The sequence below is a fragment of the Gopherus evgoodei genome, chromosome 2 (genome assembly GCF_007399415.2).
Source record: "Gopherus evgoodei ecotype Sinaloan lineage chromosome 2, rGopEvg1_v1.p, whole genome shotgun sequence".
Taxonomy (NCBI): domain Eukaryota; kingdom Metazoa; phylum Chordata; order Testudines; family Testudinidae; genus Gopherus; species Gopherus evgoodei.
This window is the reverse complement of record NC_044323.1, coordinates 221,677,579-221,704,144: the sequence shown is the minus strand read 5'-3', so window position 1 is coordinate 221,704,144 and position 26,566 is coordinate 221,677,579. Positions and strand designations below refer to the sequence as shown.

Below are 26,566 nucleotides of genomic sequence, written 5' to 3'. Positions count from 1 at the left end.
TCTTAGGGCTTGTCTACACAATGCATTAGAGCACTCTAGCTAGGGTGTAAATTCTAGCACAGACCAGCATGTTGCACACTAACTATCCATGTGGTCTCTGGTAGTTCGGACTACAAGTTCCCTTATGCACACTGGCTTAGTACGACGACTATGTCAATGTGCAGTTCCTTCAAAACTGCACTACACCTTTCAACTGCATGAAGTTTATACTTCTTGTCCTTGTCTCAAGGGCTTTCACAACTCTGCTCCTCTGCTAGTTTTTCTGTTCCTGCGTCATACTGAATGCCTGCCCTGCCACAGATCTGCCCACCCAAAAGAAGTTTGGGTTGTAACTCTGGAGTAAAGTAGTTTCTCATTAATAAACCCATGCAACTAGAAGTTCCCACAACCCCAAAACACACATCCTGAAGTCCTTGTTATTTATGTCCTCTGTCTCAAAGCCATAGAGCTTGCATAAATAGTTATGACTATCTAGTCCTTTTTTTGTATTAGAAATGTTAAATATGCAACACAGCAATGTATTAAGCCTCTTGTAATGATTGCATAAAAAGAAAACAACCCTCAGATAAATAAAATGTATACTGTACGAAGCTTCAGCGTTTTCATTCTTAAAATCTACAGCACACAATCCCCTAATACCATATGTATCCCCTGCTATGAAGAACAGATTCTTCCCAACATAATCCAGCACAACGTAGCTGTTGCCTTCCACATCATGCAAGCCCCTCAGAAATTGCAGATGCTTCCTCTGCAACAGGCAGACCTAGTCAGTACAAAGTTCAGCTGCCAAAGACTCCCCCTTGCTCCAATGACATTTCTGGTTTGCAAGATACAGAGCTGGATGAGGAGGAAAAAGGTGTGTATAAATGACCTCACAGACTCCTGCACTCAGTGACTTCAGATTCTTGGAACTACCTGTTCCACCCACCAAGGGATAAGAAGTCTAAGGGATTATGAAACCTTAACAACCACATGTACATAGATGGGCCAGATGGCTATAAAAACACAAACCCAAGAACAAAAGAAAATACATTAGATTGTCAGGGGAAGGTTCTTGCCCTTCCCCAATCACTACAGTGCCTTCATGTATCACTCACACCTAAAACACTGGTATTCTGTTGGTGAAAAAACTCCTCACCCCAGTCTCTATTACATTTGGGGGCGAGGAGCCTGTCAAATCATCATTGTGGAGAAATGTTGGAGGAACTCTGGATGTTGTCTACACTACGGGATTATTCCCATTTTACATAAACTGTTTTTTTAAAACACATTGTATAAAGTCTAAGCACGCGGCCACAATAAGCACAGTAATTTGGCGGTATGTGTCCATGTACCGAGGCTAGCGTCGATTTCTGGAGCGTTGCATTGTGGGTAGCTATCCCGTAGCTATCCCATAGTTCCCGCAGTCTCCCCTGCCCACTGGAATTCTGGGTTGAGATCCCAGTGCCTGATGGGGCAAAAAAACATTGTTGCTGGTGCTTCTGGGTACAGCCTCACCCCTCCCTCCATGAAAGCAGCGGCAGACACGCCTTTTTTCCTGGGTGAACTGTGCAGACACCACACCACGGTAAGCATGGACCCTACTCAGCTCAAGACAGCAGTCATGGACGTTTTAAAGACCTCGCGCATTCTCGTGCAGTCTATGCTGAACTGACACCTGCAAAGCCAGGCGAGGAGGTGGTGGCTACGGCAGAGCAGCAATGAGAGTGATGAGGACATGGACACAGAATTCTATCAAACTGCGGGCCCCGGCGCGTTGGAGATCCTGATGGTAATGGTGCAGGTTCTAGCCATGGAACGCTGATTTTGGGCCTGAGAAACAAGTACAGACTGGTGGGACCGCATAGTGTGGCAGGTGTGGGACAATTCCCAGTGGCTGGGAACTTTCGCATGCGTAAGGGCACTTTCAGGGAACTTTGTGACTTGCTTGCCGCTTCCCTGAAACACCAGAATAGCAAGATGAGAGCAGCCCTCACAGTTGAGAAGTGAGTGGCAATAGCCCTCTGGGAGCTTCCAATGCCAGACAGCTACCGGTCAATCGGGAATCAATTTGGAGTGGGAAAATCTACTGTGGGGGCTGCTGTGATGCAAGTAGCCAAAGCAATCATTAAGCTGCTGCTACGAAAGATTGTGACTCTGGGAAACGTGCAGGTCATAGTGGATGGCTTTGCTGCAATGGGATTCCCTAACTGTGGTGAGGCTATAGATGGAACCCATATCCCTATCTTGGCACAGGAGCACCAGGGCACCCAGTACATAAATCGAAAGGGGTACTTTTCAATGGTGCTGCAAGCACTGGTGGATCACAAGGGATGTTTCACTAATATCCACGTGGGATGGCCAGGAAGGGTTCATGACACTCGCATCTTCAGGAACACTACTCTGTTTCAACGGCTGCAGCAAGGGAATTACTTCCCAGACCAGAAAATAACAGTTGAGAATGTTGAAATGTCTGTAGTTATCCTGGGGGATCCAGCCTACCCCTTGATGCCATGGCTCATGAAGCCATACACAGGCAGCCTGGACAGTAGTCAGGAGCTGTTCAACTACAGGCTGAGCAAATGCAGAATGGTGGTAGAATGTGCATTTGGCCATTTAAAGGCACACTGGGGCACATTACTGACTTGCTCAGACCTCAGCCAAACCAGTGTCCTCATTGTTATTGCTGCTTGCTGTGTGCTCCACAATCTCTGTGAGAGTAAGGGAGAGATCTTTATGGTGGGGTGGGAGGCTGAGGCAAATCATCTGGCCGCTGATTACGTGCATTCAGACACCAGGGCAATTAGAAGAGCACACCAGGAAGCGGTGCGCGTTAGAGAAGCTTTGAAAACCAGTTTCATCACTGGCCAGGGTACAGTGTGACTGCTGTGTTTGTTTCTCCTTGATGAAACCCACTACCCCTTGATTGACTCATTCCCTGTAAGCCAGCTCCCCCCCACTTCGAACACAGTTTGCTTTCTAAGGAAATAAAGTCACTATCGTTTAAAAATCATGTATTCTTCATTAATTAATTATAAAAAGAGGGAGAGAACTGACAAGGTAGCCTGGGTGGAGTTTGGGAGGAGGATAGGAGGGAACGAAAAGGCCACTAAAAAAATTTCATAATAATGACAGCCTTTTGCTTGGGCTATCCACTGGGGTGGAGTGAGCGGGTACAAGGAGCCTCCCCCCATGCGTTCTTACTTGTCTGGTGGGTGAGGAGGCTAAGGAACATGGTGAGGGGGGAGGGTGGTTATACAGGGGCTGCAGTGGCACTCTAAGATCCTGCTGCCGTTCCTGAAGCTCCACCATACGCCGGAGCATGTCAGTTTGATCACGCAGCAGCCCCAGTGTTGCATCCTGCCACCGCTGATCTTCCTGCCGCCACCTCTCATCTCGAGCGTCTCTCCTCACCTCACATTCGTCTCTCCTGTCCTCACATTTACTGACATCTTTCCTGTACTTTGATACCATGTCCTTACACTCATTCAGATTAGCTCTTTCATCGTGAGTCACTTCCATGATTTTCGAGAACATTTCGTCTAGCGTCTTTTTTTTCCGCCGCCTTATCTGAGATAGCCTTCAGGATGGAGAAGGGAGGCTTGAAAAATTTGCAGCTGCATGAGGGAGGGAAAAAAGGGAGAGAAGTATTTAAAAAGATACATTTTACAGAACAATGGTTATACTCTTTCACAGTGAACAACACTATTCACCTTACATAGCACATGTGATTTCACTACAAGGTCGCATTTTGCATCTTAATATTGAGTGCCTGTGGCTCTGGTCTTAGAGATCTCACAGACACAGGTCCGGGCAGCAGAATTCAGCTTGCATGCAGCCATGGTAAGCCATTGTCTTTCGTCTTCTGCAGCCTTCATATACCCAGCACCCTCCTTTCCCAAATAGCAAGCAAAGCCCGTTGAGTGCTGCTTCTTTCCTGTTAATGTGCAGCAGCAGAAACCACCCCCCCAATCCAATTCTCTGGGATGATCGCTTTACCCACCCCCCACCGCGCAGTTGGTATCATGGAAGATCACTGCTAAACACTCCTTTCCCCCTCCACCGCGTGGCTGGTAGCAGGGAAGATCCCTGCTAACCAAAAGCAAAAAAGCTCAGCGCCAATCACGCCCCCCTTCCCCCTGCTTGGCTAAATGCAAGGAAGAATTTCTTTTAAGCCACAGGCAAACAGCCCAGTCGGAATGGACATCTCTGTCCCCTTAATTAAATTCCTGAATTTCAACCAGGTTACCATGAATGATATCACTCTCCTGAGGACAACACAGCGAGATAAAGGATGTTGCTTGAATGCCAGCAATCACCGGGACCATACGCAGCTAGGCTTTGTCATGCAATGATACCAGATTACTTGCTACATGCATGGCGTGGTCAAGTGTCCTACCATGGAGGACGGAATAAGGCTTCCCTGCCCAGAAACCTTCTGCAAACGCTTTTGGAGTACCTCCAGGAGAGCTTCATGGAGATGTCCCTGGAGGATTTCCACTCCATCCCCAGATATGTTAACAGACTTTTCCAGTAACTGTACTGGCCGCGAATGCATCCCAAGTCCTCAGGGCAAATTAATCATTAAAAAAATGCTTGCTTTTAAACCATGTTTTATATTTACAAAGGTACACTCACCAGAGGTCCCTTCCATGGCTTCCTTGTCTGGGATAGTGGCTTGGGAGGGCTGGGAGGGTAATTCCGTCAGGGTGAGAAAAAGCTCCTGGCTGTTGGGGAGAACGGAGTGCTATGTGCTCTCTGCAAGCTCGTCCTCTTCTTCCTCCTCCTCATCATCCCCATCTGCAGAATCCTCAGCCACGGCTAAGATTACCCCCACCTCGAAATCCACGGACAGGGGAGGGGTAGTGGTGGCGGACTCCCCCAGAATTGCATGCAGCTCAATGTAGAAGCGGCATGTTTTCGGCCCTTCCCCCGACCTTCCGTTTGCTTCTTTGGTTTTCTGGTAGACTTGTCTGAGCTCCTTAACTTTCACACAGCACTGTACTGAGTCCCTGGTGTGGCCTCTCTGCATCATGGCCTTGGAAATTTTTTCAAATGTTTTTTCATTTCGTCTTTTGGAACGGAGTTCTGTTAGCATGGAATCCTCTCCCCATATAGCGATCAGATCCAGTACCTCCTGTGCAGTCCATGCTGGAGCTCTTTTTTGATTCTCTGGAGACTGCATTGTTACTTGTGCTGATGAGCTCTGCGTGGTCACTTGTGCTGGTGAGCTCTCCATGCTGGCCAAACAGGAAATGAAATTCAAAAGTTCACGGGGCTTTTCCTGTCTACCTGGCCAGCGCATCCAAGTTCAGACGGCTTTCCAGAGCGGTCACAATGGTGCACTGTGGGATACTGCCTGGAGGCCAATACCGTCGAATTGCAGCCACACTAACCCTAATCCGACATGGCAATACCGATTTCAGTGCTACTCCCCTGGTCAGGGAGGAGTACAGAAATTGGTTTTAAGAGCCCTTTATATCGATATAAAGGGCTTCGTTGTGTGGACGGGTGCAGGGTTAAATCGGATTAACGCTGCTAAATTCGGTATAAACGCGTAGTGTAGACCAGGCCTCTGTCTCTTCTCTCTCATTACACCTTTTACTAACAGGGTAAGTGGGTTATCTTAGCCTTGTTCTCTCTCTCTGACTGAAATTGAGCCAAGAATAACCCAATGAAGTTATGTACACAACAACCTCTCTTTAAAATTGTTCACAATTGACATTTGCATTCCCATAGTAGGGCACCCAGGGGTTCACTAGGTATGCGCTCCCCCTCTGCCATAGGGTTGCCAACTTTCTACTCGCAAACACTTAACACCCTTGTCCAGCCCCCTACCCCGCCCCTCCTCCAAGGCCCCGCTCCTATTCACTCCATTCCCCTCCCCCCGGTCACTCACTCTCCCCACTCTCATTCATTTTCACCAGGTTGGCTCAGAGGGTTGGGGTGCGAGAGGGGTGAGGGCTCCGGTTGGGGGTGTAGGCTCTGGAGTGGGCCCAGAAATGAGGAGTTCAGGGTGCGAGGGGGGGTTCCGGGGTGAGGCAGTGGGTTGAGGTGTGCAGGACTTAGGGCTCTGGAGTGGGACCGGGATGAGGGGTGTGAAGTATAGATTTTAAGTGATTATAAGTCAAAGCAGAACAAGTCAGATTTGGTTAAATGAAATAAAAGCAAAATGCATTCTAAGCTGATCTTAACATTTTCAGTGCCCTTACAAACTTAGATGCTTCTCACCACAGGCTGGCTGGTTGCCCTTCAGCCAGGCTCTCCCCTTTGATTGGCCCTTCAGTCGCATGGTGGTGGTGTCTGTAGATGGAGGTGGAAGAGAGAGAGCATGGCAAACGTGTCTCCCTTTTAATCAAGTTCTTTCTTCCCTCTTGGTTTTGCCCTCCCACCTTCAGAGTCACGTGGGCATTACCTCATCGTAGTCCCAAACTGACCATGGGAAGGGTGGGTGACTCACTCAAGAGTCCAACAGATCCTTTGTTGCTGCCTAGGCCAGTGTCCTTTGTTCCTGTGAGGCTGGGCTGGGTTTGTCCCATACATTTCCTGATGAGGTGTGAACTGCCCCTCTGCTCCTGGAGAGTTTTGCTCAGGCTTTTTTTCAGCCATGGGGACACATTTTCTGCCTCATAATCTATATATATGAAAATGCAACCTATAACATTACTAAAACAACAATGCTCAGTACAGCATGAGCCTTCCAAAGACACCCCATGACAAACTTTGCATTGGATACCACACAAACATATTATAAGGATGAACATGGGGGTGCAAGGTGTCCCCCCGAGGTACAGAGCATCACAACTCCCTTCTCCTACACTTGAAAAATCTTCCAAAAGTCCAACAGCTATATACAGCAATCCGATGTAATATAGCCTCTACCTCAAGAAGGGGCAACTATGGAGTACATGATGCACCATTCCACAGGTGCTAAAATGGAGATACTTCTCTCTACAGAATAAGGTGTAGGCTCTGTTGAGGCAGAGCCCAGGAAACTCTCAGACATTCCAAGCTGCTATGGAGTCTCAATTTACTGTCTGAAAGACAACGAACCATATGCTTCAAGGGGGCGCTGTTTTCTGAAGCAGAAACTCAGCTCTGCTACAGAGAGGCAGCCAAACCACACTGGTTACATATAATTAAGCTCTGCAACAGAAAGGAGGTCAGCAAAACAAAGGAATTTTTAAAGAATAAAGCCAAAAAGAAAGATTTCATTGGATGACATGGAGGTTGACACAACATGCAAGATAATAGCAAAATGAAAGCTTCAGTTTTTGCAACATAAAGTGCCATGAGGGGGTCAGTCTTCTGGAAACATTTCTCCTAAAATCACATGGATTAATCTCATCGGGAATTCCTCCCTCCTTCCTTATCACTGAATTTCTGGTCTATGTGAACATACAATATAGAGCATCCAAAATGACTTAACAGATCTTTAACAACTAAGCTGCTTCTCCTCACACTGATCACTGTGCTATCTGTCTCTTTTGTGTCTGCCTTTAGCAACAGAAGCAGAGACAAGAGCTGCATGAGAGTCAGAAACAATCCTGAATTTTAGAAATATTATCAGAGCAAAGAAAACTCAGAAGGCTGAGTATCATGCTGCCCGGAGCAGCTCATAGCCAAGAGTACCAACTTCAGGGCAGACTGTCAAAAGCAGGGTAGACACCCCAAACTGGTGGTATGTTCCATAATTAGATTACACCAACCCAGTAATAAATGTGAATTCCTATCTCACTGTACCAGTCTTACCATGGAGTCACAGACAGTCCCTTGGGGTCTCCAGTCTATCTTGCCACAGGCAAGCTAGATTTAGTGATAAATGATCACTTACACCAAAAATCACAAAATATTCAGGTTGCTCCCAGTCCCAAGAGACCAGCCACTTACCCCAGATCAATCTGTCTTTGGGATGAGATTTAAGGTACAATGCCTACAGCCAAATTTCTAATAAATTAACTAAAGGTTTATTAACTAAGAAAAAGAAGAAAGAGTTATTTACAGGCTAAAGCAGGCAAGCATATATATGCAATGAGTTTAAGTCTGTGATTCAAAAGGTGACAGATGTAGTAATCTGTCAACACCGAACATCTTTTTAGGGCTTAACCCAGGACAACCCTAGTGATCTCTGCTTTTTGTTTCTTAGCTCCTGCCCTCGTGAGATTCCAAACAGCAAAGAGAAGAAAAATCTTCATGTTAGTAATTTTTATTTCCCTCTTCCAGCATTCAAGGGAATGGATGCACAAGGCCTTCTGCACATACTTCTCCATGGGTGGATGGGGCAATCAACAAAGCTTGTGTCCTACCATGGCCTTCTTAATATTTGATAGTCTTCTTGGATGGGTAGCGGGAGTGACTCTTCCTGTCTGAGTTCACAATTTCAGAGCAGGCATTTTTACGATCGTAAAACAAACTTTATCGCACAGAACACAGACATTACAAGTGAGATTAATGTATGAGGCAATTTACAAGCATTTCATAGAATCTAAACACTAAATACATTCTTATAAGACTAATACCTATTTTGAACAAAACTAACATACAGGTGAACTGGTTTTGTTTCCAGCTACGAGTTGTCAGTTCTTAGCTACTGTCTACAGCCTTGGCCAGAGCTGGCACTTTGTTTACCAACATTACACTGAGATCAGCAAGAGATTCTTAGCTTGAATTCCAGTAAGATGAAAGCTAAAAGTATTACGGTTAGCAGCACAAGAAAAATATTACACTCTTATATTACAGGCAGTTATATTAAGGTTGCCCAACTGTCAAAGCAAAATTTTAACCATTCAGGCTGAAATTTTCCATACTGGGCATCTGACTTAGGTTGAATTTTTTAATTTCAGCTAAAACAAGTCAGCTATTTTTGAGAACCAGATTAGATTAGGGAAATATATGTTGTCCAGCCCATGTCAAAATAAAAAAAATCAAATAAAAAAATAAATCACAGCCATGTTGCTGAGAAGCTCTAGCACTTCGACCCTTTGCAAGACAGACCTGAAATTTTGAAGTGGGGTTGCTCTGGTATAAGAGATGTGCCCTTTGTTGTCCTTGTGAAAATTCACTCAAATTCAGCCAATTTATGAGCTTCTGAACAATAACAGTAGAGTCTTCAGAGTTTGGCAGCTACATTCTTTGAAGATTCAGAGAGGCATGTGATCATGTAATTGGAGACTGTATCATAAAACTGCACACATGCAAGAGGGTAAATTAAAATTTCCTATGCAATCTTAATTCTGGCATTTCCTAACATTTAAGCCCCTAGATACACAGAAAATTTTCACCTTTTGAACTCAAGTACTTCAGTGACATTATGAATACCGAGTGTGCTAGATAAGAGATGCCGTTCTGCAGAATATCAATGGTGCACATGCTGCAACTCAGAGCCACTGCTATATAAACTTGCACCATATTACTATATGCATGGCAACACAAAGTATTTTTCTAATGAACAGATGTAAAAGTAACAAATATATACTTTCCTATAACATGCCTACACACATGGTTCTTACCTGAAGAGGTTTTATACTCTGAAACACATTGATGTTGCCAAAAGCTAATGGCAGATCGCTCTCTGTTTTGCAGCCGATTTAACCTCTCTGCTAGCCCTCCCCTGCAGAGAATAAAGAAATGCTCAATTAAGCCAAGAATTAGTATTCAGTTTTGCCAAGTAACAAGTCATAGGACAGATGAAATATTTATTCTGTGACCCTCAGAGACATACTGTAAAATTACACTCTACAGAGTTGCTCAGACAATTCAGATTGGGCTACAATCCCAATAAAATGTGAGTTTAGTACAATAAACAAGACACAGAAATGTTCATCATATTCAAAATTTCAAGTCCCTCAGTCCACCACCAATATGAGTTTAAGGAAGTATTTCCATTCTCCCTCTGCACTTCCACTTTTTTTTTTTAAATTAGAAAACAGATACAAATATAGGACAATTTTGAAAAGGTCCACATCTGTCAAGAGCAATGCCCCACCAAGAATGTCACCTTATCCATAACTTCCACCTGGGGTTCACTTTACAGTCACTTTTTCAAAATTGCTTGCCCGTTGGCAACAAATGATTGCAAAAATATTCTTTTACCCACACTTTACCCCAGGATTCATTTCACAAGCTGGATCAAGTGTGCATTTCAGTGGCCTGAAAACTGTCCACACAGAAATTAATTCAACATTCTCAAGGTCAAAGGAACAGTGGCATCTGAAACATACACACTTAAGGTAATTTCCCAAAGGGGTCAGTTTTCTAGTTTAAGAACATATAGACTAGTGCAGGGGTTCTCAAACTGGGGGTTGGGACGCATCAGAGGGTCATGAGGTTATTACATGGGGGGCCACGAGCTATCAATCTCCACCTCAAACCCCGCTTTGCCTCCAGCATTTATAATGGTGTTAAAGTGTTTTTAATTTATAAGGGGGAAGGGGGTGTTGCACTCAGAGACTTGTTATGTGAAAGGGATCGTGTAGTGGGGTAGATACCCGCTCCTGCCCTTAAAGCCCTGAGAGAGGGTTGAGAGAAAAACTGGGCTGATTGGGAGGCAGCCTCAGCTGGAGGACATGCCCCAAACAGACCCAGCTGGCCCTATAAAGGTCAGGGCAGCCAGGAGTTCAGAAGGCTCTCTCTGTTCTGAGAGGAAGCAGGGCCTGGTTGCCTAGCAGAAAAGGTACTGGGAGTGAGGCAGAACGGGGGAAAGGCCAGAGAAGCTCCTGGCTGGCAACTCTCCAGGCTGCAAGGCCTGGTTTAAGGCCTAAAAGGGTACTGGGTGGTAGAGGAAGGCAGCAGGTCCAAATCCCATTGCCTGTGATGAGTGGCTTATACTGCAGTCTGCCCCAGGGAGTGGGGCTAGATGGTGACTGGCAGTAGCCCAGACTGAGGTGAGGTTGGGTTAGTGGGTGGGGAGACCCAGAACCTGAACGTGTGGGGGTACTGCCTGGGGGACAGAACCCTGAGATTAAGGGGCACTGGGGTCCAGGACGGACACGGGGGCCAAGCAACAGCAGGACACCGGCCTGCAGAGGGCACTTCAGAGGGCTGGTGAGCTAATTCCCATGGATGACCAGCAGAAGGAGCTGCCGGGTGAGTCTGTGCCCACTTACACGTCACCAGTAAAAAAAGTTTGAGAGCCCCTGGACTAGTGTGTATGAAGCTGCCTTTGGACTATTGTGAAACTATTTGGGCATTTTTCTTCACCTCTAACTTAAGCATTTTCATATTTATCCATCTGAGAATAAGATCATCTGAAAAAATCATTTATGCAGGGCTATTCTGGAATAAAGCTGGGCGGCCAAATAAGGAGTGCACAACGTTAGTCCCCAGTTATCTAGTAATTCTTTAAATGACAAAATCTCTCTGAAGATTCCAGAAAGAGAGACAGGCAACCAAAGTGACAGCAATTCACCTCCTCGTAGACTTCTCCACTTTCTTCCATCAGCAAATTCCCCTTTACCAAACTCTGGACAGATTATTACAGCTCCACAGTGGCTAAACACTAAGCTTTACATCTATCATATCTCAGAACCTGTTCTTTTGTTAACTTAATCTGCAAGTCAAACCTACAATGTAGGAAGACTAGTCCAGTTCTCTGTGTATATAGACGTAAGTTTTTTAATGCCTAAGTGAAGATGACTTCTTAAAAATTTTAACTTTAAAAAGAAAATTCATCTTATAACAGATTCTACTGGTTTTGATAAATGTTGGTTAATTCTGATTTTTTCAATTGAAGTTTTTCCTTGAAAAAAAATTGTAATCTACCTCAGCAATTTCCTTTTCTTTGCAGAATCTTCTGGAGTCCTTGAGGTCTTATCTAATTGTTTCTTAGGTGTCTGCAGAAGGGCCTGTGCTGATTTTAGCCAGTCACTTGCAGATCTGCCTGTTGCCTGTGCCAGATCTGCTTCAGAACTTGATTGTAGCTTTTTGCTAAATCCAAAATTAGAAGACTCTGTGTCCCCCTGGCCTTCTTCCAGGTTTTCACTCTCAGATGAATATTCAGAAATTTCTGTAGAAACTGTCTGGACATATAAAAAGAAGAACAAACAGAGCATCAAGTCTGAACATACACTGACAGAAGAGTATGCCTGATTTATTTTTTGGATGTAGGTTTGTCAAATTAGGGAAAATAGTTGACTCCAACAATCTAAAGATCTCTTTACTGACTATCCGACTATACTGAAATACTGAGTTAAGTCAGCTTTGTTCTAAAGGGACTTAAAGGTGTCCCTTGGGACTCCTCATTTCCAGCTCAGAGAATAGACTGGATTCCTTTAAGTAATGTTTTTATAAACTGCTATACAAAATCTCATGGCAGAAGATGTTATGGAACATTAAGGCCTGTAACCTTCTACTAAAGCTGACTCATGGGCCTTGTCTACATTGAGGTTTTCCTCAAATTCTCCCATCACTGCTCAGGGGTGTCAAGTTGTATAGGCCCGTGGTGCTGGGGCTTCAGCAAATTCAGGGCCCAGGGGGCCCTGCTCCACCAGTGCTTGGGGTCAGGTCTCTCCCCCGGCCCCGCCTGCCGTCTCCATGGCCTCTCCCGGCCCTGCCTGCCCTGGGCAGCTGCCCCCTGCAGCTCCGCGCTGTGCTCCCTCGCCGGCCGCTGCCATGGTGGGCTACAAGGGAGTGGTGCTGGGGCAGGCTGAGGCGGCTGCTGCACCTGCGGAGGGAGGGTGGGGGAGGAGGCACATGGCAGCCCCCCGTCCCTCGGCAGGCAACTCCAAGTTGACTCCAGGGGCTTATCCTGGCTGGAGCTCCTGAGCAGCAGCTGGGGGCGGGGGCTTAGGTTAGTGTCATGCCGGGGAGGGGCCCCACTTCCCCTCCCCCGCCGGAGCTTGCTGCTGCCAGCAGGGAGAGGGCTGGGGGGAGTCATCCTCTCTGGTCCCCTGTCCCAACCTGCCTGCTGCTCCCCAAATGCCTCATCCCCAGCCCAGCCACATGCCCCACACCCCCACCCTGTGTCCCAGCCCAGAGACCACACCCAGCACCAAAGCCCCCTTCCAGAGCCCGCACCCAGCATCCCAAACCCCCTCCTGCACTCCTTAATGCACACCGTCCCAGCCCAGATCCCATACCCAGCACCCAAACTCCCTCCCAGAGCCCACACCCCTCCCACACCCAAACTCTTCCCCAGAGCCTGCACCCCAAACCCCCTCGTGTACCCCAGCCCGTCCCAGCCCAGACTCTGCACCCAGCACCCAAACTCCCTCCTAGACCCTGAACCTCTCCTGCATCCCAACCCCCTGCCCCAGCCCAGACCCTGCACCCAGCACCCAAACTCCATTCCCGAGCCTGCACCCCTCCCACACCCAAACTCCCTCACTAAGCCTTAGGCAGATGTGGGGGCGGGGCAGGACTTGGACAGGTTCTGGGCACCACCAAAAACTATACAAATCTGCTGCCTCTATCAATGCTCTAAGATGGGTTACATGACACCATAGTAAAATTGCTGGGGGCTAGTGCCAGTGGAGCCATAATAGTACTATTGCAACACTGGGACAGTTTGATAAAAGAACTCCTCAGTGTATACAAGATACATTACTCAGAATTATCTTTGCAATTATCAGCCTGTTTGGCTCTTTGAAAGTAGTAGCCTCACTTTACAGAAGGGGAACTGAAAAACAGAGAGCGTGTAAGTGACTTGCTCAAGGTCAAATTTTCATCAGTTAACAGTGCCCTTGATCACAGAATCTTTTCCCCCATGGAGCCAGCAAGGCAGACAAAATCTCTAATGAAGACTTTAAATCACTGGTGCCATCATAACAACTGAGGTTAATGCCTCCTCTCAAGAAGGTAGCAGTGTCATCTGTCAATAATTAACCTAATTATTTGCAACAAAACATTGTGTTTAACTGTGTATTTTTTAAAAAGTTCTCTAAATTTTTCTCTAACACAAGATTAGTGTAAATTATGAGATGTGTGGTAAGTGTTCAAAGAACACCCATATGCTTTCAAAAAGGAGTTGGAAGGACTTTTAAAAATTACTCAGAGAGGAAAAGAATGGCAAAAAATGTATTTAGCCCCCCTTCCCCTACAACATTGTTAAAATACAAACAGTGGGTTTTTGGGGTGTGTGGGTTTTTTAAGGACAACCCTTTGCTCCTAGAAATGCAACCAGAAATAAAAAGGTTTCACACAGTAATAAATTAGTATGCCAGTTCTTCATTTTTAGATAACCCTTGGATATATTCTTTTGCTTTTGGAGACATTTGAGTTTACTGAGATAAATGACTAAAATATCCATCACATCGAAAACAAAAAAGTGCTCCAAACATGAAGTAGTTTGTGCACATAGATTCCAAATGAGGAAAGCAATTAAACATGTTCTTAACTCTAAGGATGTGCTTAAGACCCATTGAATTTAATGGGAGTTAAACATACGCTTAAGTGTATTCCAATGAATCAAGGCAATATTTTTGTTTGAATTTATTACTATATACATATTAAAACTATTAATTTCCCAAGAAGTCCTATCTTGTATGTGTTTGTTTTTGTTTTGTTTTTGGAGAGTAAACAAGGAGAGTACTAACATGTATTGTCACTAAAAGCCAGAAAAGTTTTAGTCTCTTGGCCTCCTTATTCTTAGGGAGTGGAACTAGAATGCCCTTGCTTGTCTCTCTCGTTGGCCGCTGAAACAAACAACTAATGACACTGGGACACTGGGGGCGGGGTGTGTGTGTGTATATAAATATTCAAACACCTTGGCAGGGACGAAACACTTTTTCTCAGCCCTCTTGGAAGTGAGCAGGCTTGAGGACAGGGCTTACCAGAGGGCTTTGGTAATCTTTAGGACCCCTTCGTGCACTGGGAGTGCGTGAAGGGGTGGATGTAGAGAGCACATTAAACGAACTGTCTGATTGTTCCACCATCTCTTCCACCTCTAGGCCTAAGTTAATGTCCACACTTCGGACAGGGCTTAGTGCTCCTTAAAGTTGTCTGGTGGGCTAGCGTGAATGGGCTCCACCACAGCCTCATCTGGAGAGGATGAGTATAACTGAACCACTGGGGAAAGACCTGGGGCATCATTCCCCAAGTGGAGAGGGGGCCTTAGAGTAGGCACCAGTCCCTCCACTTTGCACACCAGCCCAGTGCCATTTGGTGATTGTCCAGTGCAGTGACCAACAATTGGTGAGACAGGGGCATTACCATAACCAGCACACCCCAGGCATTCCAGTAAGGCCATTGTGCTGGCCACGCTACCAGGACGGTATTGCTGAGCTGGACACAGCCTCAGGAGCCCAGTCACGATGGTGCTGTCTCAGAGAAGGGCTGAACTCCATCTACGTACCAGAGGAATCCTCATCCGGTGACATGGCAGGGCCGTCGAAACCTGAATCTTGCGGCTAACCATCGACATTGGTGACAGGTGCCTCGAGTAGGCAGACCAGGAGTAGGGGGAGCAGCACTATGTTGGGGAGAGTCCCCATGGTCTAGGTGACAGCGATCGTCGGCATGCAGAGGATCGGCATGAGGATGACCAGTGCCGACCATATCATGACCAGCACTTCTCTCTGGGCAAGTCTTGACACAAAGACAGATACTGGGAGCATGGTGCCGGCAATCTGTTGTGGCAAACTGGTGACCTGGGCTGATGCGGAGACCAGAAGTGTGAGGAGAAAAAGCTCTGCTTTGGCTTCGGAGATCAGCAGTGTTCACTTCCCTTCTGGGAGGTTTTCATGGCTGGCCTGCCCTTGTAGGAAGCCTTTGCCAGGTCCAGTGCCGCATGCATGCTGGCTGCGGTGGGAGAGTCCTTTGCTTTCTGGGCGCCAGAAGCTGGGAAGGTGTTGACTCCATCAGTCTGGGTCCCCTACCGCTCCCCGGAGTCAGTGGCAGATCACATAGGGGGGTAGGAGGTTCCCTCGGGGGGAGGGATAGCTCAGTGATTTGAGCATTGGCCTGCTAAACCCAGGGTTGAGAATTCAATCCTTGAGGGGACCATTAGGGATCTGGGGCAAAAATCTGTCTGGGGATTGGTCCTGCTTTGAGCAGGGGGTTGGACTAGATGATCTCCTGAGGTCCCTTCCAACCCTGCCACCAGCTAGGAATTATACAGTGCCTAGCTCACTGTGGTCCCCCAAAACCTTCCCTGGGGTACCCCCAGACTCAGATGCCTTGAGTCTTACAACAAAGGGAAATAACCCCCTTCCTTGTTACTTCCTCCCAGGCTCCCCTCCCTGGACGACCCTAGGAGATTCCCTGCTTCCAGTCCTGGAAACACAAGTACCAAGAGATCTAATCTCTCTTCCCCCTCACCCAGAGGGTATGCAAAGTCAGGCTTAGTAAATCTAACACAAAGATTTTCTCCCTGACTTCTTCCTCCCACCAATTCCCTGAGCTGCAGACTCAATTCCCTGGAGTCCCCACTAAAGAAAAACTCCAACAGGTCTTAAAAAGAAAGCTTTATATAAAAAGAAAGAAAAAGGACATGAAATGGTCTCTGTATAGGGTGACAAAATACAGGGTCAATTGCTTAAAAAAAAAATGAACAAACAGCCTTATCCAAAAAGAATACATTCCAGCAACTACACACATGTAAATACAAAAGAAAAACAATATACACCTATTGTCTTACTATCCTTGTACTTACAACTTGGAAACTGAAGATTAGAAAGCCAGGAGATAGAAAGATCACTCTCAGAGCCGAGAAAAGAACAGACCAAGAACAAAAGGACTCACACCCAAAACTTCCCTCCACCCAGATTTGAAAAAGTCTTGTTTCCTGATTGGTCCACAGGCTGATTACAGTCAGCCTAGGGCTTAAAACCCAATGACCAGGGCATGCCTTGTCTGGGGCAAAGTCCCCACCAGGACCCTAACTAACTAACTAAAAGTACTTAACAGCTACTTATTATCTTATCTACAATAAACAAAACTATTTACAGCTGGACCACTAAGTCAAAAGGGAAAGAAACTGCTGACCACTTGCGAGGCAAGGAAAAGAGGCGCTCTGACTAACCACCATGGGTGGTAAGGAAGAACTGAGAAGGCATAGGGCCGGTAGCGCGTGATATACTGACATGAGTGCAGCACTCCAGAAGTCACCATAGCCAACCTACGGATACCACTAAGGCAAAAGTCTCCAACTGTGCACGATGGCACACACACACACACACACACACACACACACACACACACACACACACACCTAGAATGGAATTGACATGAGCAACCACTCGAAGAAGAATAAAGAGTTTAAAGCTATACATATTTTCCTCTTTAAATCTCCCCCCTCCCCCATTTTGAAAAATGTTCATTGAAACACAATGTTGACTTCAACCCAGGATCTTTTACTAAGACCCAGGGAGATAATTCAGTCAAGGTAAGTATTTCTTTTCAGTCTTAAGGGTTAAATTCAGCTATACACCTTTGCTTAAAAGCCTAAATTCTTGGGTATAGTCTCCTACGGTACTGCACACACAAAAGCCACCACCTTTCTTCTGACAGCATAACCACAGAGAGAGCAGAGTCTGTGAGATAAATAGTAATGCGTGGGCGGAGTTAACTATGATGACAAAAAGGAGTAATAAGATAGAGAAATCATTAGTTCTTAATTTTTTGGAGCTGCAAGCCCAAACTGATAGAGGAGATTAATTGAAACTTCCTATCTGGAGCAATAATGTAATGTGTTGATAATAATAGCAGCTTATATTTATGCAATGCCTTTCATCCCAAAGGACACCAAATTACTTTACAAAGTACAGATCAAATTGTGGTTGATTGTTTGGGTGCACAAAGGAAGGAGAAAGTGCAGGAAGCTTCCTTGCAATTCCTCTGTGCACATGCACTAGCACAGTCAGACATGCTCCATATCATTAAAGGGGGTGTTGAGTAGGCAAAATGGGAAGTGACCTGGGCCTGCTCAATGCCCCACATCCCTTTCTGTATGCATTATTACTCTGAGGCTGACACCACAGAGAGTGCAACAGCACCCTTTTAAAGAACTGGTAACAGTTGCCTCTCCTGAGTACATTGACCCAGTCTAAACCAACCACCACTCCCAACCTCAACAAAAGCCACAACATAGCCACTTTACATCGACACAATGAAATGCAACCGTCCTCTGGGGTGGAATGCAGTAGCAGTTTAACCGTGCACAGAAATCATTACATAATCATTTAGGACAAATAGTGAGAGAGAATGCTACATGCACTTGAATCTGCAGAAGAAATGATATACGACAAGTGGTAGTTTCTCAAATTAGAATTTAACCAGAGCCAAATACCCCATCTCTTCTAAACAGTGCTAAGAGATCTTTAACAAGTACTTAGCACTTCATTTTTAATGACTCATCAGAAAGATGTTAATTCCAGCTGCACAGCTCCTCTCATGATGCCAGGGCATGGGTTCATTACTGTCTCTGAAGGAAAAGGATCAGCTTCTAAATTAACAGCACCACTTCCTGGAACACATTGGCTTTTCTTTGGAGGTCCCTCGTTGAAATATTGACCAGTTCTGACACTGCTAAGGTTGAAAGTTCTGTCAAGATCACAATACCAGAAGCTGTGTTTGCATTAGTTACTTTATTAGCTGCAGGTTACCTCAAGTATACATGCGATCAAATTCAAAGCATTAGCACTAACATGTATTGTCACTGAAAGCCTACTGGACATTTTTTTAAAAAATTTCCATAGGGTGAAGGAATTGGAAGGGATTTGGTCTAAGTATGCAGATGTTCACAGACAACATGCCTTAAGAACATAAGAACGGCCATACTGGGTCAGACCAAAGATCCATCTAGCCCAGTATCCAGTCTTCCAACAGTAGCCAATGCCAGGTGCGTTAGAGGGAATGAACAGAACAGGTACTCATCAAGTAATCCGTCCCCTGTTGCCCATTCCCAGCTTCTGTGGAATCCTACTGTAACCTCTCACCTATTTACAAGCTATCCACATGAATACTAAAATGAAAAGAAAAAAAAATAGGATGCTCCCCAAAATGACTGAAGATCAAAGCACAATACTCAAGACACCAAAATGGTATACTCGTTTCGATTTCTGCACAACCTTTGATGTTTGTTCTAGAAGTATCTCCTGTCAAGCAATTTTACATAGTGTCATTTGTTTCAGGAAACTGTTCTCCTTCAGGTGGACAATAACTGTGGTGACAGTAACTATTAGAGGAAACAGTAACCCCAATAACCAAGAGGAGGGACAAATGAGATCTTGCCCAGAATATTGTTCAAGAGTAATAGGAAAGAGTGCAACCTGAACGAGGAAATTTTGTGGCTTCTATTACAAGCAACTAACACCCATTGCCTCAAAAAAGAGTAACAGCAATGAAAAACAAATTATCTGCATTGTTACAGAGTAGCTCTGATTTCTTATTCAGATGATACTGCCTTGGCTCAGAAAAAGCACGGCTGGCACTGACTTCTCAAATTAAAAAATGCACATGTCATCACGCACACAATCCTACCTCCTTCCAATACACATGATACTCATTTGCCAACATGATGTTGCACGCAGCACCACTTGTTTTAGAAAACATAAATGAAAGAAGAGGCTGAAACATGGTTTTGCTCCTCCAAAAATGCATTTTTCTCCTGCGGTTTTGGAAAACCTCAAGAGAACAATTTAACTTGTAACAAAATAGATTTTTCCACTGACCTAGTGGGAGGGTTCCAGGTTAGTGAAGCTTTAGCCAGGTAAAAAGGAATGAGGAGCCAGTGGCAGGGAGAAAGAAATAGAAGCTATAGGCGTCCTCTAATCTTCAACTCTGAGCAGAAACAGCATCTTTTGAGGCAAACAGGTTTAGCAGGTTACAGTTCTGAAGATGTCTGCAAGCTGTTTCAGCCTGCCTGTCTCAGAACAGGTTGGTCTAAGCATGGATCCTCCTAACAGAAATAGTAGAATATACTTGCTCAGTCCAGGTATACTCTTACACACAAAAAAGTGCCCCCCTTTCATTTCATTTTTATTTCCAAAGGCACTTGCCAGCTATAATATTAAAATTAAGTTTTGAATGCACAAACAGATCAAACCAACAAGCATAGTAAGACAAAGTGCTGTCTATTGGAGAGAGGAGTCCAGGTTAAAAGAAGGAAACAACTGGCTAAGTGACAATTTACAAAGGTGAAGTTTTAGGGTTACTTCGAGGCCCTGCCCATATTATAAATATGACTGTATGAAGGAGACTCACTTGCAATCTAGGTATTTGGAACAGCCATGTTGTAACTGAGCCTCTTTACACCATTGTCTTTGTAATGTAGGTAGGCCTTAAAATCAGAGATTTTGTGATTTTTCTACCTCAAACAGCACCTCTGTCCTCTCCACCAGCTTGTAGCACAGGTGTACAGAACCTGTGTTTTCCATTAACCTGATAAATGTTTAAGTCTCAATGCTGAATCTCCAGATATGGTTTTATTGCCTTGTCTAATCTCTGATTCATCATCACACAAGAATATCTTCAATTTCTTCCACTTATGTCACGTTGAGAGACCATGAAGATTATGTATCAGAGGCGTAGCCGTGTTAGTATGGATCTGCAAAAGCAGCAAAGAATCCTGTGGCACCTTATAGACTAACAGATGTTTTGGAGCATGAGCTTTCGTGAGTGAATACCCACTTAGTCAGATGCATGAAGATTATGAACGTCTATTTATTTTTCAAAAAATTATTAAAATGATTTGGATCAACTTGTGTACATAACTAGCCTATGTACAGGATTGGCTCTAGGCACCAGCAAACCAAGCACGTGCTTGGGGCGAGGGACTTACTGGCCGCCGCTTCCAGCAGCCCCTATTGGCCTGCAGCAGCGAACAGCAGCCAGTGGGAGCCATGATCGGCCGGACCTGTGGACAGGCCAGCTAAACAAACCAGCCCAGTCCACCAGAGGCTTTCCCTAAACAAGTGGCGGCCCCAGTTTGAGAAACACTGGCGCAGATGGTTAGCACCACTGAAAATCAGGCTGCTTTTGTACAGGAACTTACTTGGCTGTAGATGTCTATCTTTAGGCACCTAAATTTGAAAATTTTGGCCAACACCATTGAAGTCTCTTCATCCTTACTGTCACTTATATAAGGACTATTTCTGACATTAAAGTCGCTAGTAATTACTATCTTTCTATCAGTAACTGTATGAGAGCTATCATTACATCAACCGTTAAACCTGTTTGATATTGTTTTGCTTTAGGTAATTATGTATTCAGTTTCATTTATGAAAACTGAGTGGATATAGGCTATAAAACCCCAGTTTTTTGAGACTGAGTGAGTAAAATCAGTATAAAACAATTCTTGCAAAACTGCTTTCTAACACTTTGGTTGCCTTAATTGAACAGGGAAAAACTACATTAGAACTAGGTTTTAAGACCACAGTCTTGTCTAGAAAATAGGTCAGAATTGCCAACATTTTGATTTTGAAATGAGAGAATTTTATTCAGGAATAAATCCTATGTACTAGAAATAAAATCTGTAGCATGTTTCAAGCTCTTATCTAAAGAAGGGATCAGAACAGCTTGGTATAAGCATAAATGCCACTTATGCCATAATGCTGAATTCTGAGCAGGTATTCTACTTCAGATTAGACATGACTCTGTGCCAGCAGCCGAAACTCCAACAAACTAGTCCATTTCCTCCTCCTCCAGCAACTTCAGGTAGTTCACATGTGCCAAAGCGCAATTATGACCAACCTGTACTTTGAATTAAACTGGATTATCTAATCATTTCATTCCTTAGGCCCTTTCATCTGAGCTGGCCATGTAGACAGATTTGTTCACAATCGGTATGAAATTTTTGTCGGAGGCTTCAGAAACAATGTTCACTTATCAGCTCAAGATGAGAGGGAAGAGGTACTATTTCTGATGGTTTGCATTTTTCAAGAGTAAACTGGAGCAAAGCTTATTGATGGACTCAATCTTGCTTCCATTTACATCTCTGCTCTCAGTACCATTTTATGGGAATAAATCCAGGTGCACACACAAACACAGGGTTAATGTTCCACATTAACAGCTCCTGCAGTGCTGCGGAATTTAGGTTACAGCACTAAAGGAACATTATAGTGGACTCATTTTCTCCCATTCTCACTGCATTCCTCTCAAACATCTTGCTTGACTGCCCTTCCCCTTTGCCCCACTTCTTGCTTCACAACTCATAAGGCTCTGTCCCCTATGCCTGGAACAGTCGCACTCATCTCCTTCAAATCCCTTCCTAAAATTTTTACTTCTCCCTACCGTCTCATCTCCCCCATGCCTACCTTTTGTAAGATACCATGCCAGGTTTTATTTTTATTGGCATTGTCTATTTTAGACTATAAAGTCTTCATGGTAGCGAATGTGTCTTTTCTACACCTCTGAAGCATCATGTCATTTTTAGTGATTGTTAATCATGATGATCACGACAATACATGCATACTGAGGACACTAGCAACAGAATGGGGAAAGTATTCATTTGTTTTCCCAGTTAAATCAATCGGCATCTCCTAACTATACCCATGAAAGTGAGCAAAAGGAAATTTACATTAAATGCACTCTACTAAAACTCTTTTTTTTTGGGAGAAATGTACTAAGTTTATTGATATAATATCACAGCGTATGTGTTAATCTGTAGAGAGGTGGGAACAGGAGGGAAAGTCAGTCACTAGAAACTGGGCCAGGTGTGCTGTCCCTGGGAAGTTTTTGGGGAAATGCATTACATTAAGCAGAATTGCGTGCATTACATAGACAAAAAATATGCTGTCAACGTTGCTCATCTGCTTGTAAAACACACCCTGTTAGCAGAATGAGTAGTTCTGCTTGGCCAGTCTCCAAGCATCTAAGGACAGTGGCAACGTGGAAGGCAGGAGACTGAGTTCAATAAAAATCCAGTATATGTGCTATTGTAAAAAAAAAAAATTAATTAAACAAGTTTATCAATTTCAAATTTTATAATTCAGATTTTTATAACTATATAAGCCACTAATGAGAAGATACTGAAATACCATGCCTGCTAGTTTCTCTGGAATGTGCTGACATAACATTTCTGTAAATATGTGAGGAATTTCAGGTTGCTAGATGTAATGTTTTCTTTGATAATCTTTTCAACAAGTTGAGGATAATGTTTAACAAGGGCTGCATTAACCCACCCAAAACCACAGAGGAATAAGAAATAAGATATGGGGATAAGCGATCATCTCAATTCAGGTACTTCTAATGCAGGGGTTGGCAACCTTTCAGAAGTGGTGTGCCGAGTCTTCACTTATTCACTCTAATTTCTAACTATAGCTATATCGATAAAACTAAACTATTGTTGTATGTAAAGTAAATAAGGTTTTTAAAATGTTTAAGAAGCTTCATCTAAAATTAAATTCAAATGCAGAGCCCCCCAGACCTATAGCCAGCACCCGAGTAGTGAGTGTGCCACTGAAAATCAGCTAGCGTGCCCAAGGCGGCACGCGTGCCATAGGTTACCTACCCCTGTTCTAATGTGTCCATCACTAAAGCATCTAGAGGGTCCCAAACGTAATGTGTGTACCAGTGGTACTTTGTGAGATTGTTAGAAGCAATGTAGCAAAAACTCTTTAATAACTCTTTCTTTTTCACATGAAAAGTTGCCACATGAATTACAGCGCACCAGAAAATGCCCAAGAAGCAAAATGTACACTCCTGACTGCTTTCAGCCATAATTGTGAAAGACTCACTGATCATGGCAGCATAGTCACTTTATTTAGTGGTGTCTTGTGTGCAGATGGGCGTTATACTCTCATGTGGTGCACATCTGGATGGCTTTCTGCTAAGCCTAGCCTTCAGCTTGCTCTGAGCCACATAGCTGAAGCAACTGAGGACAACTACAAAGTTCTATATCTCAAAACCAGAGAGCCTTTCGTTCGAAAAGATGCAGGCATACAGGGCTGGTTCGGAGCAACTGCAAAAGCTGCAGTTGCAGGGAACCCAGAGATCAAAGCCCCTCCACCCCCACTCACACCGCTGTAGCCGAGCAGGAGCTTTCTCTGTATTCTTTGCCCTGCAGAGGCTGTAGCCTGGTCCCTGCAGGCCTGGCAGGCGGAGGATGCATGGGGAATTCCCTCCTGTCTCCACAGGGAAGTTGGGCAGAGGAGTGGGACAGGAAGCCAGTCAGGTCCAGTGGATAAAAGTCTGACTACAGGTCTGAACAGAATCACCCGTAGGGTTACCATCTTTCTAACTGCTGGTAACCATACCTGAGACCCCACCCTGACTCTTCCCCCAAGGCCCCACCCCCTCTTTCCCTGAGACCACAACCCCATTGCTCTTTCCTCTCTCTCTCTTTCCCCCTCCCCGCCGTTGCTCACTGGATCATTTCAAGAAGCCTGCCTGCAGGTAGGAAGCAGTCCCAGCTGGGTAAGGTCGGGCATGGATTAGTGACCCAGCACTTCCTCCTGTTCCGCAGTAACTGGACTTTTGGTTTGGATGCCATTCAGGGTTGCCAGGTCCCCTTTTCAACCAGATTTTCCAATTGAAAACCAGGCACCTGGCAACCCTGAACAGCACCCAGACACAGAAGCCAAAAAACAGATTGTCTAGGTAAAACCCAACTGAGTGGCAACCTTAATCACGTGGCTCTTCAGCAACAGAGTAGCTGGCTGTAATTTGAGCCTCCTCCCTGCTAAGAGGAGCTCCTGTGTAGCTTGCCCAGCATTGCAGGTACCCAGTGCCCCTGCTTGGGAGACAGCATAGCCGCTGAGGAGCAAGAGGCCTCCTGGAGTGGAAGCTAACTGATGCCCAGATAAAGGCCCCCACTCCCATCCAAGACTCTGACATCCCCGCCTCCCTCCACACACACACACACTTCTTGTTAATGGCACTTTTCATTTTTAAGCAAGAGTTACTCAAAATGTTTTGTATTTTTTCTGTTGACACTTTTTAAAAAGGGAAGTAAAGTGAACTTTGGCTCATATGCAGCAATAATCCACGTAATTAACAGGAATTTCAAACTCAAATTATACAAGTTAAAAAGCAAAGCCTCTGAATGTAAGTCAGGTCTATGCCAAAATAAATCGGGGCTTCATTTATGACATTTGTTTCTTGTAATTTGAGTAACACAAAAGACTAATAATAATAATGGCCGCTTTATTGCATTTCTTTTTGCTGCAGTCTGAAAACCTGAGATGATTAAAATGGATGTTATAAATCAAACATTTTAGGTTGTGGGGGAGGAAGCATTTATAATACTAGAGAGTATGGAAATATTAAACAAAGCCTAATAAGGCCTAAAATAAATGTGCACAAAAAAAGATGAATTTGCATGTGGTTCTTCAAGTATCAATCTAAGAAGATAAGAACCAGTGAAATTTGGGAACTGCTGATCTAGAAGTCAATATTTATTAATATAACTCCCCCTCCCCCCAAAAGGAGATGATTGTCAGCACATGAGAGAATGATGCCCTCGAAAGTGAAAAAGAACCTGAATAATTCAGAATGGCTACAAGTTTAGTAAGGGAACTGATAAGACTTGTGAAAACTGTATATGCTTACTTAAAATTTAAGAGCTATAGAGGACTTAAGAAGTGCCAGCCACTGCAAAAGATCTCTTATGTTTTCATAGATTTCAAGGACAATTGTGATCAACTGGTCTGACATCTTGTATATCACAGGCCATAGAACTTCCCCAAAATAATTCCTAGAGCATATCTTTTAGAAAAAATATTTTATCTTGATCTTAAAATTGTTACTGATAGAGAATCCGCCACAACCAGCGGTTAATAACACTCACTGTTAAAAATTTAAACCATATTTCCAATCTGATTTTGTCTATATTGAACTTCCAGCCATTAGATTGTGTTATATACCTTTCTCTGTTAGATTGACGTGTCCATTAATTTACTCTATCGCTATAGGGCATGTTTTCTAATTCTGTAGTTATTCTCATGGCTCTTCTCTGAACTGTGGACACCTTCTTGAATTGTGGACACCAGAAATGGACACAGTATTCCAGCAGCAGTGCCAAACAGAGAATTAACATAACTTCTCTACACCTACTTGAGATTCCCCTTTTTCAGTAGTCAAGAATCACATTAGCCCTTTTGGTTACAGCATCACATTGGGAGCGCATGTTCAGGCTATTATCCACTACAATCCCAGAAATATTTCACCATCATTGCTTCCCACGATGGAGTCCCCGCATCCTGTAAGTATGGCTAACATTCTTTGTTCCTAGATGTAAACATTTAGCCATATTAAAATGCATAATTGCTTGTGCCCAGCTTACCAAGCAATCCAGATCACTCTATATTAGTGATCTGTTCTTGTCATTATTTACTATTCCCCGAATTTGCGTGTCATCTGCAAATGTTATCGGTGATGATTTTATGCTTTATTCCAGGCCATTGATAAAAATGTTATAGCATAGGGCCAAGAACCAATCTCTGGGGGGCTCCAACAGAAATACTCTGGTTCAATGATGATTCCCCATTTACAATTACATTTTGAGACCCATGAGTTAAGTCAGTTTTTAATCCATTTAATGTGTGCTATGTTAATTTTATATCTTTCTAGTTTTTTAATCAACATGTTATGAGGTACCAAGTCAAATGTCTTACAGAAATCTAAGTATATTATAGCAATACTATTACCTCGATCAATCTTGTAATCTCATTAAAATAAAGATATCAAGTTAGGTTGACAGGATTTATTTTCT

At 44.2% G+C, this 26,566-nt stretch overlaps 1 protein-coding gene across 1 annotated transcript in view; it reads right to left on the bottom strand.

Moving 5' to 3' along the window:
• SPIDR (scaffold protein involved in DNA repair) overlaps positions 1-26,566 on the bottom strand; it is a 330,382-nt gene that overhangs the window by 212,119 nt on the left and 91,697 nt on the right. The window contains exons 6-7 of the mRNA XM_030553056.1: positions 11,740-11,996; positions 9,489-9,589 (exon numbers count right to left, since the gene is read on the bottom strand). Coding sequence (XP_030408916.1) covers positions 9,489-9,589; positions 11,740-11,996 — 358 coding nt within the window. The remainder of the gene's footprint in view (positions 1-9,488; positions 9,590-11,739; positions 11,997-26,566) is intronic.